Source organism: Rhinoraja longicauda, chromosome 36 (assembly GCF_053455715.1).
Source record: "Rhinoraja longicauda isolate Sanriku21f chromosome 36, sRhiLon1.1, whole genome shotgun sequence".
Lineage (NCBI taxonomy): Eukaryota > Metazoa > Chordata > Chondrichthyes > Rajiformes > Arhynchobatidae > Rhinoraja > Rhinoraja longicauda.
This window is the reverse complement of record NC_135988.1, coordinates 18621476-18637378: the sequence shown is the minus strand read 5'-3', so window position 1 is coordinate 18637378 and position 15903 is coordinate 18621476. Positions and strand designations below refer to the sequence as shown.

Genomic DNA, 15903 nt, shown 5'->3' with positions numbered 1-15903 from the left:
GCTGCGTGTTCACACAGCTGGATTTCCCCGGTTGGCCACAACTGGGAGAGGGGTGGAGCCGTTCTAGGTCGCGGGCAGTTGTGACCAACCTGGGGAAATGCAGCGGATTGGCAGGAGGGAGCGTGCTGTCAACAGACCCATCGAGGGAGTCCTGTTAACACAATCGATGCACCTTGCACTGGTCATAAGTAACAGGAGCAGAATTAGGCCATTCTGCCCATCAAGCTACTCCGCCATTCAAGCATGGCTGATCTCTCCTAACCCCATCCTCCTGCCTTCTCCACATAACCCCTGATGCCTGTCAGCAATTTGTGAATCAATTCCTTAATAAACTACATCGGCTTCTTTTAATAACTGTCAGTGGCCTAAGTGTACTGTAGTGGATTACAGGGTGGGGCAGCAAGTGGAAATTATAGACCAGTTAGTCACATCAGTGGTGGGGAAGATGCTGGAGTCGATTATAAAAGACAAAATTGTGGAGCATTTGGATAGTAGTAACAGGATTGTTCCGAGTCAGCATGGATTTACGAAGGGGAAATCATGCTTGACTAATCTTCTGGAATTTTTTTCGAAGTGTAACTGGGAAAATTGACAGGATTTAGTGTACCTCGACTTTCAGAAAGCCTCCGACAAGGTCCCACATAGGAGATTAGTGGGCAAAATTAGAGCACATGGTATTGGAGGTAGGGTACTGACATGGATAGAAAATTGGTTGACAGACAGAAAGCAAAGAGTGGGGATAAATGGGCCCCTTTCAGAATGGCAGGCAGTAACTAGTGGGGTACCGCAAGGTTCAGTGCTGGAACCGCAGCTATTTACAATATACATTAATGACTTGGATGAAGGGATTAAAAGTAACATTATCAAATTTGCAGATGATACAAAGCTGGGTGGTAGTGTGAACTGTGAGGAAGATGCTATGAGGTTGCAGGGTGACTTGGACAGGTTGTGTGAGTGGGCGGATACATGGCAGATGCAGTTTAATGTGGATAAGTGTGAGGTTATCCACTTTGGTGGTAAGAAGGCAGATTATTATCTGAATGGTGTCAAGTTAGGAAAAGGGGACGAACAACGAGATCTGGGTGTCCTAGTGCATCAGTCACTGAAAGGAAGCATGCAGGTACAGCAGGCAGTGAAGAAAGCCAATGGAATGTTGGCCTTCATAACAAGAGGAGTTGAGTATAGGAGCAAAGAGGTCCTTCTGCAGTTGTACAGGGCCCTGGTGAGACCGCACCTGGAGTACTGTGTGCAGTTTTGGTCTCCAAATTTGAGGAAGGATATTCTTGCTATTGAGGGCGTGCAGCGTAAGTTTACTAGGTTAATTCCCGGAATGGCGGGACTGTCGTATTTTGAAAGACTGGAGCGACTAGGCTTGTACACACTGGAATTTAGAAGGATGAGAGGGGATCTTATTAAAATATATAAGATTATTAAGGGGTTGGACACGTTAGAGGCAGGAAACATGTTCCCAATGTTGGGGGAATCCAGAACCAGGGGCCACGGTTTAAGAATAAGGGGTAGGCCATTTAGAACAGAGATGAGGAAAAACTTTTTCAGTCAGTGAGTTGTGAATCTGTGGAATTCTCTGCCTCAGAAGGCAGTGGAGGCCAATTCTCTGAATGCATTCAAGAGAGAGCTAGATAGAGCTCTTAAGGATAGCGGAGTCAGGGGGTATGGGGAGAAGGCAGGAACGGGGTACTGATTGAGAATGATCAGCCATGATCACATTGAATGGTGGTGCTGGCTCGAATGGCCTCCTCCTGCACCTTTTGTCCAAAGCGTCAAGTACACGAGATCAGAATGTAGAAACGGAACTGCAGATGCTGGTTCACAGACAAAAATAGACAATGTGCTGGAGTCAGGCAGCATCTGTGGAGAACATAGATAGGTGACGTTTCACAGAGTGCTGGAGTAACTCAGCGGGTCAGGCAGCATCTGTGGAGACACTTGTTGCTGTTATCACACCAACAACTCCTGCACCTATTGTCAGCCAGGATAATCCACAATGATTCCCAGAGTGTTGGGCTTGCTACTGGGAGGAGAGTGTGTGTGTGTTTGAGGGGAGAGTGTGGGGGTGGGGGGAGATATAAAGTTGGTGGCCGCTCACAACACTAAGAACATGTCCAAGTTTACCATCGGTCATTCTCAACTCCTCCACTTGGTATCGATTAGTTATTGCAATATCGTACGATTGTTCTGTAAAGAATCTTCGTGAGGTGATCTTGAACCCGCGCTGAACTTTATCCTTATTAGTTTAATTTACCTTTTTGTTTAGGAAAATATTTCACAAAGATGGCTTAATTTATATTAAAAAATATTACTCTATAATCCTGTGTGGTCTTGCTTACTGGATTTGAGCAATTATTTTGGGGGATTGGTCGGTGTAAGATGGAATTATCTGCAGAAATATATATTGTTTCGTTTATTATTGTCATGTGTACTGCAGTTAGGGTTGCCAACTGTCTCAACCTGAAACATCTCCCATTCCTTCTCTCTGGAGATGCTGCCTGTCTGTCCCGCTGAGTTACTCCAGCATTTTGTGACTATGTTTTGGTGTAAACCGGCATCTGCAGTTCCTTCCTGTATAACTCTATCGCTGAGCCGCCCCTGGGGAAGGTGGAGAATGTTACTGGCTTGACACCACAAGGTCACTCGGGGAAACCAAGCCTCAGCTTTGAGGTCCCAGCTGAAACCAAACCCCTCACCAATGTCGAAGTGGAGGAGAGATTCACTGTAGCATTTCCACTTGCACCTGCAGCTACTTTATCTCCACGTATAACATGTCCTTCAGAGGTGCTGCCTGACCCACGGTTACTCCAGCACTGTGTTTTTACAAAGTGCCAAACATGTGGGCTATGGGGGATGGGAGATGGAGGAGGGTCACTCACGTGGACAAGGGATCGGAGACAAGTGTGTGGGAAGGAACTGCAGATGCCGGTTTACAGCAGAGATAAACACACAACATGCTGGAGTAACTCAGCGGGTCAGGCAGCATCTCTGGAGAACATGGATAGGTGACGTTTCAGGTCGAGACCCTTCTTCAGATTGGTTAGGGATAAGGGAAACACGGGATGTCCCGGCTAATACGGGACAGTTGGCAACCGTACTAATGCGGGACAAGGGCGGTCCCGTACGGGACAAACTAAGCCCAGAATACGGGATTTCCCGGCGAATACGGGACAGTTGGCAACCCTGGTTGGAGTGGCGCGTAGAGAACTTGTCCTCGTCTACCTTCACAGAGCTGGCGTTTGTGTTTGAGCCGAGAGATCGGGTTGCAAGTAAAGTGCAGACTAAAAGCCACAGCGGGCGGTAAATGGGGAGATCGGAACAAAGAGTGGATCAAGTGAACAAGTCACCACAGTTCCCCAACTCTTTAATGCATCGAGGATTTCAAGAACAGAACTAATCTCGCCTAAATGGCGGCTAAAGAGAGACGTCTCGGTGGGATCTCAATCATGATTCAGTAACTGAACACGGTGGTAGAGTAGTCCTCAGCAGGGAAGGTCACATTGCCGCACTAATCTCAATCACCTTCCACAGCACTCAGTCAATCCTCAACGCTTAATTACAAAAGTTTTAACGTGTGTATATATTGTGATACAGTTCTGCAGATGCTGGTACAAATTGTATTTATTCACAAAGTGCTGGAGTAACTCAGCCATTCCTTCTCTCCTGAGATGCTGCCCGACCTGCTAAGTTACTCCAGCACTTTGTGAATAAATACCTTGTGATAAAGTTCGGCAGCTCTGGTTTCTTCCTATCGGTGTGATCTCCCCCCCTCTCACCCTCGCCCCCGTCTCACCCTCGCCCCCCCTCTCACCCTCGCCCCCCGTCTCACCCTCGCCCCCCGTCTCACCCTCGCCCCCCCTCTCACCCTCGCCCCCCGTCTCACCCTCGCCCCCCCGTCTCACCCTCGCCCCCCGTCTCACCCTCGCCCCCCGTCTCACCCTCGCCCCCGTCTCACCCTCGCCCCCCCTCTCACCCTCGCCCCCCGTCTCACCCTCGCCCCCCCTCTCACCCTCGCCCCCGTCTCACCCTCGCCCCCCCTCTCACCCTCGCCCCCCGTCTCACCCTCGCCCCCCTCTCACCCTCGCCCCCCGTCTCACCCTCGCCCCTCTGCTGTGCCAGCAACCTAGCTAGTCTCCTGCTTTTTGCACATCTTTCATTAATTGTTCTTTGTCTCTCCACATCACCGTCTATATGTCTCGTTTCCCTAATCCCTAACCAGTCTGAAGAAGGGTCTCGACCCGAAACGTTACCCATTCCTTCTCTCCACAGATGCTGCCTGACCCGCTGAGTTACTCCAGCGCTGTGTTTCCGTTTCAGTCTGTCTAGCCGACCTGCAGATGACGGGATGTGTAGAGATTTCGGGAGGATACTGCAAGTGGTGATGTGCTGGTGGAAGGGAGGCCAGTCAGTGATGGAGTGGATGAGATTGAGGGCCATGGGTGTGCTGTCTGTGTGGAGTTTGCACCTTCTCCCTGTGACTGCGTGGGTTTTCTCCGGGTGCTCCGGTTTCCTCCCACACCCCAGAGACGTGCAAGTCTGTAGGTTAATTGGCTTCTAAATTGTAAATTGTCCCCGGTGTGTCGGACAGATCTGGTACACGGGGTGATCGCTGAACGGCGCGGACTCGACTAAGTGTAGAAGCAAGCACAGTGTTGGGTCTGAAGAAGGGTCTCGACCCGATACGTCACCCATTCCTGTTCTCCCCACAGATGCTGCCTGTCCCGCTGAGTTGCTGCAGCTTTCTGTGTCCATCTTTGGTTTAAACCAGCGCCTGCAGTAAACTGGGTCAGTCTGTGAATAGCGACCCCCCACAGATGCTGCCTGACCCGCTGAGTTACTCCAGCACTCTGTGAAACGTCACCTATCCATGTCCCCCACAGATGCTGCCTGACCCTCTATGGGAGATGGCTTGATATGAGGAGGGTCACGCCTTGTGGTGTCAAACAGCAGCATTCTCCACCTTCCTCAGGGGGGGGGCTCAGCGATAGAGTTGTGCAGGAAGGAACTGCAGATGCCGGTTTACACCGAAGACAAAGTGCTGGAGTAACTCAGCGGGACAGGCAGCATCTCCAGAGAGAAGGAACGCAGTGACTGGTACAGTGATGAACTGTTTCACAGCGATGGAGCAGCTGCCTTACGGTGCCAGACACCCGGGTTTGATGCTGACCCTGCATGCTGTGCTGTCTGTGTGGAGTTCGCATGTTCTCACTGCAATGGTGGGTTTTCTCCGGGTGATCCGGTTTCGTCCCACATTCCGAGGACGTGCAGGTTTGTAGGTTAATGTGATTCTGTAAATTGTTCCTCGTGTGTGTAGGATAGAACTAGCGTGTGGGGCTATGACTGGTTGGCGCGGGCTCGATGGGCCGAAGGGCCTGTTCCTGTGATGTGCTGTTCTGCGTTGTATGTTCTCTGCCCCCATGGGATTGGATAATTTCCAAGCCATTTGTTGCTTTTGACTCCTGATGTTTCAGTTCTTCCAGGGCAGGGGATTATGGATTTGTGGTTCACGCTGTGTGGCGCTGCTGGTGTAACCTGTGTGTGTTGTATATAAACTGCAAGCACAGACCCAGCAGACCACTTCACGGACACAAGGTAAGGACATCGCCCTCTCTACCATCGCTCGTTGCTGCCCTCCTGCTTCCTGCAAGTGTTGCCGAGCTTCGGCCCCACGATATCACTGAGATAGCACACAGAGTGCTGGAGTAACTCAGCGGGTCAGGCAGCATCTGTGGAGAGAAGTAATGGGTGATGTTTCAAGTCGAGACCCTTCTTCAGACTGAGAGTCAGGGGAGAGGGAGACATAGAGATATGGAAGGGTGGGGTGTAAATATACTGGAATTTAGAAGGATGAGAGGAGATCCGGCACGGTGGCGCAGCGGTAGAGTTGCTGCTTTACAGCGAATGCAGCGCCGGAGACTCGGGTTCGATCCTGACTACGGGCGCTGTCTGTACGGAGTTTGTACGTTCTCCCCGTGACCTGCGTGGGTTTTCTCCGAGATCTTCGGTTTCCTCCCACACTCCAAAGACGTGCAGGTTTGTAGGTTAATTGGCTGGGTAAATGTAAAAATTGTCCCTAGTGGGTGTAGGATAGTGTTAATGTGCGGGGATCACTGGGCGGCACGGACTTGGAGGGCCGAAGGGCCTGTTTCCGGCTGTAGATATATGATATGATATGACATGAAACGTATAAGATTATTAAGGGGTTGGACACGTTAGAGACAGGAAACATGTTCCCAATGTTGGGGGGGGTCCAGAACCAAGGGCCACAGTTTAATAATAAGGGGTCGGCCATTTAGAACGGAGATGAGGAAAACCTTTTTCAGTCGAGAGTTGTGAATCTGTGGAATTCTCTGCCTCAGAATATTGTCTATTGTCTAAAAGGGACAGATCAAAGCAGACGCTGATAAAGAAATGTAGAACGGTTCATTGTTGGATGATGGGAAGTGACAACCAGGCTTGCAATCAGTAACATTAATCAGGAGGACAGTGAAGCCAATCGGGGAACCAGCATAGACAATAGGTGCAGGAGGAGGCCATTCGGCCCTTCGAGCCTGTACGCACCGCCATTCAATGTGATCATGGCTGATCATTCTCAATCAGTACCCCGTTCCTGCCTTCTCCCCATACCCCCTGACTCCGCTATCCTTCAGAGCTCTACCTAGCTCTCTCTTGAATGTATTCAGAGAATTGGCCTCCACTGCCTTCTGAGGCAGAGAATTCCACAGATTCACAACTCTCTGACTGAAAAAGGTTTTCCCTCGTCTCAATATGACGACGCAGCTTCTGTAAAATACAGGAACGTGGGGCAAATGGAATGAGCTGAATGTGTGACTTGTGGGTGACTGTCGAGGGCCGGCGGGCCCCACTCCCCCTTCACCACATTGCCCAGCAGTGCCGTCTCTTGCAGATGCTGTCGCCACGGAGAGTGCTGATTTACCTGGTGGTGGGCGCCATGCTGGTCCACCTAGCCTCGCCACAACATTGGTCCTACGACCTTCGGCCTGGTGGCAAGAGGGACACCAGCAACGCCATGGACTCCATGCACGGTGTAAGTCCCCTCTCTCCTCTAGCTCACTCCTGTACTGTACAGACCCAGCGCGGAAACAGGCCCTTCGGCCCACCGAGTCCGTGCCGATCAGGGCTTCCAACTGTCCCGTCCCGTATTTTGGGCTACGTTCATTTGTCCCATATTAGTAGGGTTGCCAACTGTCCCGTATTAGCCGGGACATCCCGTATTTTGGGCTACATTAGTTTGTCCCGTACGGGACCGCCCTTGTCCCGTATTAGTAGGGTTGCCAACTTCCTCACTCCCAAATATGGGACAAGGTGATGTCACCGCCCCGCGCCCCACGTGACCTCACCCAGCCCGGGCGGCCGCCATTGGTGGAGCAGGAGCACGTGGCCGCTGGCTGGGTGAGGTGGGGAGCGCCGGGGTCCCGGGTTCGATCCCGACCGCGGGCACTGTCTGTACGGAGTTTGCACGTTCTCCCCGTGACCGCGTGGGTTTTCACCGAGATCCCACACTCCCACATGGTATAAATGTAAGATTGTCCCTAGTGTATGTAGGGTAGTGTTAGTGTGCGGGATCGCAGGTCGGTGCGGACTCGGTGGGCCGAAGGGCATGTTTATGCGCTGCATCTCTAAACTAAACTAAACCCAGCGGGTCAGGCAGCATCTGTGGAGAACATGTGACGTTTCTGGTCGGGACCCTTCTAACTGGTCACGTCCTCTCCAAACCTCAGAGAGAGTTGCAATTGGTCATCGTAAAGTCACAGAATCAGACAGCTCGGACACTGGCCCTTCGGCCCATCTGACCGTGCTGACTAACATCCAAGCTAGGTCCATTTGCCCATGATTGGCCCATATTCCTCTAAACCTTTCCTATCCACGTTCCAGCTAATAACTTCGGTTCAGTGAATAGCCTTGTGTTGCGTGTTAACCAGCCAATCCACAGTGGACAGACACAGGATAAGGGAATAACGTTCAGCAAAACTTTGAATTTAACATATTTTTACAGAATGTTTTATAGACAATAGACTATAGGTGCAGGAGGAGGCCATTCGGCCCTTCGAGCCAGCCATTCAATGTGATCATGGCTGATCATTCTCAATCAGTACCCCGTTCCTGCCTTCTCCCCATACCCCCTGACTCCGCTATCCTTAAGAGCTCTATCTAGCTCTCTCTTGAATGCATTCAGAGAATTGGCCTCCACTGCCTTCTGAGGCAGTGAATTCCACAGATTCACAACTCTCTGACTGAAAAAGTTTTCCCTCATCTCCGTTCTAAATGGCCTACCCCTTATTCTTTTGTGCAAACTCTTCTGTGTTGTGTCTTTGGATGATGGATTGACATGTTCTGATTGCAGGCCACCGATAATGTGGACAGGAAGATGCAGTCCCAACGCACTGAGCTACTCGACCCTGACCGTCCCGCCAACACTGCGGTAAGAGAAAGGGTTAAATCCGGAGGATGTTCACAAGAACGATCCCAGCGATGAGTGGGTTAACACACGATGAGTGTTTGGCAGCACTGGGCCTGGACTCGCTGGAGTTCAGAATGATGAGGGGGGACCTCATTGAAACTTACCGAATAGTGAGCGGCCTGGATAGAGTGGATGTGGAGAGGATGTTCCCACTAGTGGGAGAGTCTAGGACCAGAGGGCACAGCCTCAGAATTAAAGGACGTTCCTTTACGGAAGGAGGTGAGGAGGATCTTCTTTAGTCAGAGGGTGGTGAATCTGTGGGATTCTTTGCCAGTGGAGGCCAAGTCAGTGGGTACATTTAAGGCAGAGATAGATAGATTGTTGATCAGTGCGGGTGTCAGGGGTTATGGGGAGAAGGCAGGAGAATGGGGTTAGGAGGGAGAGATAGATCAGCCGTGATTGAATGGCGGAGTAGATTCGATGGGCTGAAGGGCCTAATTCTGTTCCTATGACTGATGAACTACTGAGCTGGAGGTGGCGAGGGTGTTTAGGGTTTGGGGTTCCACTGCTTGTGCCTTTTTTTAACCAAAAATAATTTATCCAACTATTTACAATAATATGTACAACACTAAATTATTCAAAACAAACTCACCACCACAATACAAGTAAAACTAATATTCCTAAATGGCTTATTGGAGATGTTTGTGAGTAGGAAGGAACTGCAGATGCTGGTTTAAACCGTAGACACAAACAGCTGGAGTAACTCAGCGGGTCAGGCAGCATCTGTGGAGAGAAGGAATGGGCGACGTTTCAGGTCGAGTCCCTTCTGAGGTATCTCAATGTCCCTCGTTCCTCTCTCCACTGACACCAGTCTGAAGAAGGGTCTCGACCCGAAACGTCGCCCATTCCTTCTCTCCACAGATGCTGCCTGACCCGCTGAGTTACTCCAGCGTCTTGTGTCATAGAAACATAGAAAATAGGTGCAGGAGTAGGCCATTCGGCCCCTCGAGCCTGCACCGCCATTCAATATGATCATGGCTGATCATCCAACTCAGTATCCCGTACCTGCCTTCTCTCCATACCCCCTGATCCCTTTAGCCCGAAGGGCCACATCTAACTCCCTCTTAAATATAGCCAATGAACTGGCCTCAACTACCTTCTGTGGCAGAGAATTCCACAGATTCACCACTCTCTGTGTGAAGAAAAACGTTCTCATCTCGGTCCTAAAAGACTTCCCCCTTATCCTTAAACTGTGACCCCTTGTTCTGGACTTCCCCAACATCGGGAACAATCTTCCTGCATCTAGCCTGTCCAACCCCTTAAGAATTTTGTAAGTTTGTCTGTCACTGTTTGTGTCTTGCAGGCTAAGTTTGTACCAGGTTGGGAGACGGCTCATGTAAAATGTCACCAAGGCGAGGAATATGAGTCCAGCCCAGTCCGGGCCGATTGTCAACGTCTGCCTGCAGCTCACAATCCACCCTCACCACGGCTGTGAGACTGGGCCCAGCCGCTACACAACATCACACTGTGACCTACTGCTTCAACGGCTTCTGTAACCTGTTTAGTTTATTGACATGTGGCCAAAATAAACCTACACCTAAACTGTGAGCATCGTTTACCATAAACTGTGAACCATGGACTGTGTTTGTTTGTCTCCAGTGTTGGGACTATTGGTTTATGTCGGTTTATTACATGTTATCTCAATGCTGGAGCAGTCAGGGAGATTTGGGTCAAAGATGGTACCACTAATCTTCACCACGGCGGTAGAGTTGTTGCCTTAAGGCACATGCAGCGCCGGAGACCCAGGTTCAATCCCAACAACAGGTGCTGTCTGTACGGAGTTTGTACGTTCTCCCTGTGACCGCGTGGGTTTTCTCCGGGCGCTCCGGTTTCCCCCCGCGCTCCAAAGACGTGCAGGTTTGTAGGTTAATTGGCTTGGTGCAAGTGTAAATTGTCCCTGGTGTGTGTGGGGTAGTGTTAGTGTGCGGGGATCGCTGGTCGGTGTGGAATCCGTGAGCCGGGGGTCAGTATCTCTAAACTAAACTAAACTAGACTGAATCTTTTGGTGTCACAGTAGTAGAGCCGCTACCTCACAGCGTCGGAGACCCGGGTTCGGTCCCAACAACAGGTGCTGTCTGTGCGGAGTTTGCACGCTCTCCCCGTGACTTTATTCCTTTCGGTAAATTGTCCCTAGTGGTCGGCACGGACTAGACGGGCTGAAGGGCCTGTTTCCATTCTACACCCTCTAAACTGCACTAAAAACTAAATTCCCCAGTTGGATTAGGGTCAGTTGTTAGTGTGGATGCCAGTAATTGCAGGCGCAGGTTTCCAAAAAAAGACAATGTGCTGGAGTAACCCAGCGGGTCAGGCATCTGTGGAGAACGTGGATAGGTTGTCAGTAGGGAGTTGTTAGTGGGCAGAGAGGGGAGGGAGGCAGGGAGGTTTACAGAGGGATTTTAGTATAGACAATAGGAGCAGGAGGAGGCCATTCGGCCCTTCGAGCCAGCACCACCATTCAATGTGATCATGGCTGATCATTCTCAATCAGTACCCCGTTCCTGCCTTCTCCCCATACCCCCTGACTCCGCTATCCTTAAGAGCTCTATCCAGCTCTCTCTTGAATGCATTCAGAGAATTGGCCTCCACTGCCTTCTGAGGCAGAGAATTCCACAGATTCACCACTCTCTGACTGAAAAAGCTTTTCCTCATCTCAGTTCTAAATGGCCGACCCCTTATTCTTAAACTGTGGCCCCTGGTTCTGGACTCCCCCAACATTGGGAACATGGAACACACCTTTCGAAAGGAGACAAGGGGGAATCTGTTTGGGAAGCTTCACTGCAGCTCCAATCAACACAAGCTGGCTCACTTCAACAGTTGCATTTATTGTAAAATTCAGTATATTTACAAACCATGTTAACAGTTAAAAAATATCCAGATTGTTTTGGGAATGGCATAGTTGAGTAGCTATGTCACTAGTAATCTGTTCTGGGTGTTGGCTGGTTCACTTTCTAATGGTTCCCATTTTCAGTCGGGCAGATTTTAAAGCAGTGCCGAACATTCTGGAATCCCCCCCCTTGTAACACTTGACACGATGGGCTCAATTTAAAACAGAAAATGCTGGAAACAGCCAGCGGGTTGGGCAGCATCTGCGGAGAGAGTCACAGAGGAAAGTCTCAAGTCAGAGGCTCTGTCAATGCAGAGTTGAACAAAGGATCACAGACTCGAAATATTAACCCCCCTCTCCGCAGATGCTGCCTGACCAGCTGAGAGTTTGCTCACAAAATGCTGGAGTAACTCAGCGGGTCAGGCAGCATCTGTGGAGAGAAGGAATGGGCGACGTTTCGGGTCGAGACCCTTCTAGAGTTTGCAGCGAGTTTTGATCCTGAGCTCAGATTTCCAGCATCTGCTGTGTTGTTCTTGTGGTTGTCGTCTTGTGAGGTTTTGAGATGGAGCCTCGTTGTGCTGTAGGTGGAGTAGGTGGTCTCCCAGCCCTGCCCACACACACTGACGCAGGCTTGGTCAACTCCCAGTGTAGCAGGGACATGGAGCCTCGTTGTGCTGTAGGTGGAGTAGGTGGTCTCCCAGCCCTGCCCACACACACTGACACAGGCTTGGTCAACTCCCCACTGTGTAGCAGGGACATGGAGCCTCGTTGTGCTGTAGGTGGAGTAGGTGGTCTCCCAGCCCTGCCCACACACACTGACACAGGCTTGGTCAACTCCCCACTGTGTAGCAGGGACATGGAGCCTCGTTGTACTGTAGGTGAAGTAGGTGATCGCCCAGCCCTGCCCACACACACTGACGCAGGCTTGGTCAACTCCCCACTGTGTAGCAGGGACATGGAGCCTCATTGTGCTGTAGGTGGAGTAGGTGATCGCCCAGCCAAGCCCAGCCCAAGGCAGCTCACACACAGTGACACAGCCATGATCAACTCCCAGTGTAACAGAGACACAAACACTGGGGACAGTTGTGCCAGCCTCCAGTGAAGAGTTCAGTTCAGGCAGATCTGAGAGGGTATCGGCATCATGTTCAGCACTGACACTGTGGGCCGAAGGGCCTGTTCCTGTGCAGTCACAGGGAGGGCATGCAAACTCCACACAGACAGCACTGGAGGCTGGGATGGAAGCCGGGTCTCCGGCGCTGTGAGGCAGCAGCTCTACCCGCTGCGCCACCGTGACGCCCATCTCAAAGCGGAGACGACAGTGGTATCTGTGTCTGCACGGTGGTGCAGTGGGTAGAGCTGCTGCCTCACGGCGCCACAGACCCGGGTTCCATCCCTACTACGGGCGCCGTCTGTATGGAGTTTGCACGTTCTCCCCGTGACCGCGTGGGTTTTCTCCGGGTGCTCCGGTTTCCCCCCACACTCCAAAGACGTACAGATTGTAGGTTAATTGGCTTCTGTAAATTCTCACTGGTGTGTGGGATAGAACTAGTGTAGATCGCTGGTCGGCGCGGACTCGATGGGCCGAAGGGCCTGTTTCCACGCTGTATCTCTAAACTAAACTAATCTTTGAAGGCCCAACTCCCAGCTAGATTTGTTACAGTATCTAGCTGTTCCAAACCCACTTCTCTTGCAAACCACTCTTGGCGTAGTGGTTGGGGAATGTTCCTTGTGTGGAGGAGGATGAATGGGACGAATGTCCACAATGTAGGAGCGCTGGGACTAGGGCACGACCTTGTGACCTTGCCAAGTCTGGCTATTGCTCTAAGGCCTGTGTCTGTTCCAACTGCACGGGGGTCGACCGGAGATCTGATACCAACATATCACATTTTTAAAGGATTGGACAGGCTAGATGCAGGAAAAATGTTCCCAATGTTGGGGGAGTCCAGAACAATGGGCCACAGTTTAAGAATAAGGGGTTGGCCATTTAGGACTGAGATGAGGAAAAACCTTTTCACCCAGAGAGTTGTGAATCTGAGGAATTCTCTGCCACAGACGGCAGTGGAGGCCAATTCACTGGATGTTTTCAAGAGAGAGTTAGATTTGGCTCTTAGGGCTAATGGAATCAAGGGATATGGGGAGAAGGCAGGAACGGGGTACTGATTGTGGATGATCATATTGAATGGTGGTGCGTACAGGTTCGAAGGGCTGAATGGCCTCCTCCTGCACCTATTGTTTATGTTTCTATGTATCCACCAGAGACAACACCAGCCCTGGTCTGTCTACCCTTGCCTGGTGTGTCAGGGTCAGGTCAGGGTGGGGGTCTTAAGCTCCTAATTGCAGGGCGGAGGGGAATGAATGAATGCAAACTGACAGTGTGTGGGGAAGAATCATTGGTCAATATCCCATCCTCCCCCTTGTACAACTACATCCTAGAATCACAGAGTGATACAGTGTGCAAACAACTTGCCCACACCGACAGGCCAACATGTCCCAGCTACACTAGTCCCACCTGCCTGCTCTTGGTCCATATCCCTCCAAACCTGTCCTGCCTATGTACGTGTCTAACGGTTTCTTCAGCATTGGGATAGTCCCAGCCTCAACTACCTCCTCTGGCAGCTCGTTCCATGGACCCACCACCCTCTGCGTGGAAAAGAGATTGTGTTTGGATTATTGTCAGCCAGGATAAGTTAAACCAGTGCGTTTTAAAGAGTCTGGGTTTCCTGCTTTAGAGAACAGTGGAGAACAGGGGCCAGGGAGAGGAGTCTGCCAGCAAACATGGTGGGGCCAGAGCAGGGTGGGGCCAGAGCAGGGTGGGGCCAGAGCAGGGCGGGGCCAGAGCAGGGCGGGGCCAGAGCAGGGCGGGGCCAGAGCAGGGTGGGGCCAGAGCAGGGCGGGGCCAGAGCATGGCGGGGCCAGAGCATGGTGGGGCCAGAGCAGGGTGGGGCCAGAGCAGGGTGGGGCCAGAGCAGGGTGGGGCCAGAGCAGGGTGGGGCCAGAGCAGGACGGGGCCAGAGCAGGGCGGGGCCAGAGCAGGGGGGGCCAGAGCAGGGTGGGGCCAGAGCAGGGCGGGGCCAGAGCAGGGCGGGGCCAGAGCAGGGCGGGGCCAGAGCAGGGCGGGGCCAGAGCAGGGCGGGGCCAGAGCAGGGGACTGTGCAAGCACTCTGTCTACACACAGAGGGTGGTGGGTGCTTGCAACGTGCTGCCTGGGTGGGGGTGGGGGGTGGGGGGTGGGGGGGGGGGGGGGGGGTGTGGGGTGTGTGGGACTGCGATGGGAGGGTGGGCAAGGTTGAGGCAGGGTGTGATGGTGACCTCAATGCTAACTCTCCAACGGGAAGATAATTCGAGGTAAAGAATCAATAAGTCAAGATGTGCAGGAAGAAACTGAGGATGGTCGTTTAAACCGAAGACAGACACAGAATGCTGGGGTAACTCAGCGGGTCAGGCAGCATCTGTGGAGAGAAGGAATGGGGGGCGTTTGGGTCGAGACCATTGCTCATTTGTAGAAGAGAGCACAGATACACGCACACATGCACGCACGCACACACACACACTCATGCACACACACTCATGCACGTACACACACACTCATGCACGCATGCACACACGTGCACAGTGACCCAAAACGTCACCCATTCCATCTCTCCAGAGATGCTGCCTGTCCTGCTGAGTTACTCCACTACTCTGCGCCTGTCGTCAGTAAGCCATGGGGCAGCTCTAGCGGACTTTGGTCAGGCTGTAGGTAGAGTATTGCGTGCAGTTCTGGTTGCCCCATCTCAGCAAGGGTGTGGCGGCTTTGGAGAGGGGGCAGAATCTTACATCCATCTGCTGGATGGGGGGAGGGGGGGGGGGTATGGTTACAAGGTGTTCCTCTGGAGAGTCGCAGGTTGAAGTGATAGAAGTGAGGGGCATAGATAGGGTAGACAGTCAGAATCTTACTGCCCAAGGGTGGCAATGTCAGACAAGAGGGCGTAGCTGTGAGGTTAGAGGGGCAGAGTTTAATGGAGATGAGTGGGGCAGGGTCGTTTACACAGAGGGGGGTGGGGGCCTGGAACGCACTGCCAGGGGTGGGGGTGGAGGCAGGTACCATAGTGGTGTTTGAGGCTTCTAGACAGGCACACGGATATGCAGGGAATGGAGGGGTATGGATCAGCTGCAGACAGAGGGGATTAGTTTAACTTGGACCATGGTCAGCACGGGCATTGTGGGCAGAAGGGCCTGTCCCTGTGCTGTCCTGTGATCAGTCTAAGACATCACTGGCTGTTGGTATCGAATGATTTGGCAGGTTCCATTCAAAACCTCGCACACGCCAAACACCCCCGATCTCACAACACGCCAGAGGCACCGCGTGTTACACACGTGTTCAATAGAATTATTTACACTCCCTCCACAATATTCTTGTATTCAAATGTTAAGTCTTAAATTAATGCAAATTTCCCTCTTTTTGCACTTAATATGAATAGTGCAGTTATCCACATCACCTTTGCAGAAGAGAGCACACGGACACACGCACACATGCACACGCGCACACACACGCACACACACACGTACGCACATATGCACACGCACACACACGTGCACATGCACATGC

At 51.8% G+C, this 15903-nt stretch overlaps 1 protein-coding gene across 2 annotated transcripts; it reads left to right on the top strand.

Moving 5' to 3' along the window:
• The first annotated feature begins 4534 nt into the window (after positions 1-4534).
• On the top strand, positions 4535-10038 carry LOC144610322 (progonadoliberin-1-like). Of its 2 annotated transcripts, none has more exons than XM_078428934.1 (4): positions 4535-4547; positions 6917-7057; positions 8375-8452; positions 9795-10038. In XM_078428934.1, exons 2-4 carry the CDS (start codon positions 6917-6919, stop codon positions 9924-9926), a joined length of 351 nt encoding a protein of 116 aa, XP_078285060.1. In that variant the 5' UTR covers positions 4535-4547; the 3' UTR covers positions 9927-10038. The 2 variants fall into 2 exon arrangements, with proteins under 2 accessions (XP_078285060.1, XP_078285059.1); XM_078428933.1 differs by lacking the exon at positions 4535-4547 and adding an exon at positions 5481-5601.
• Positions 10039-15903: the final 5865 nt, after the last annotated feature.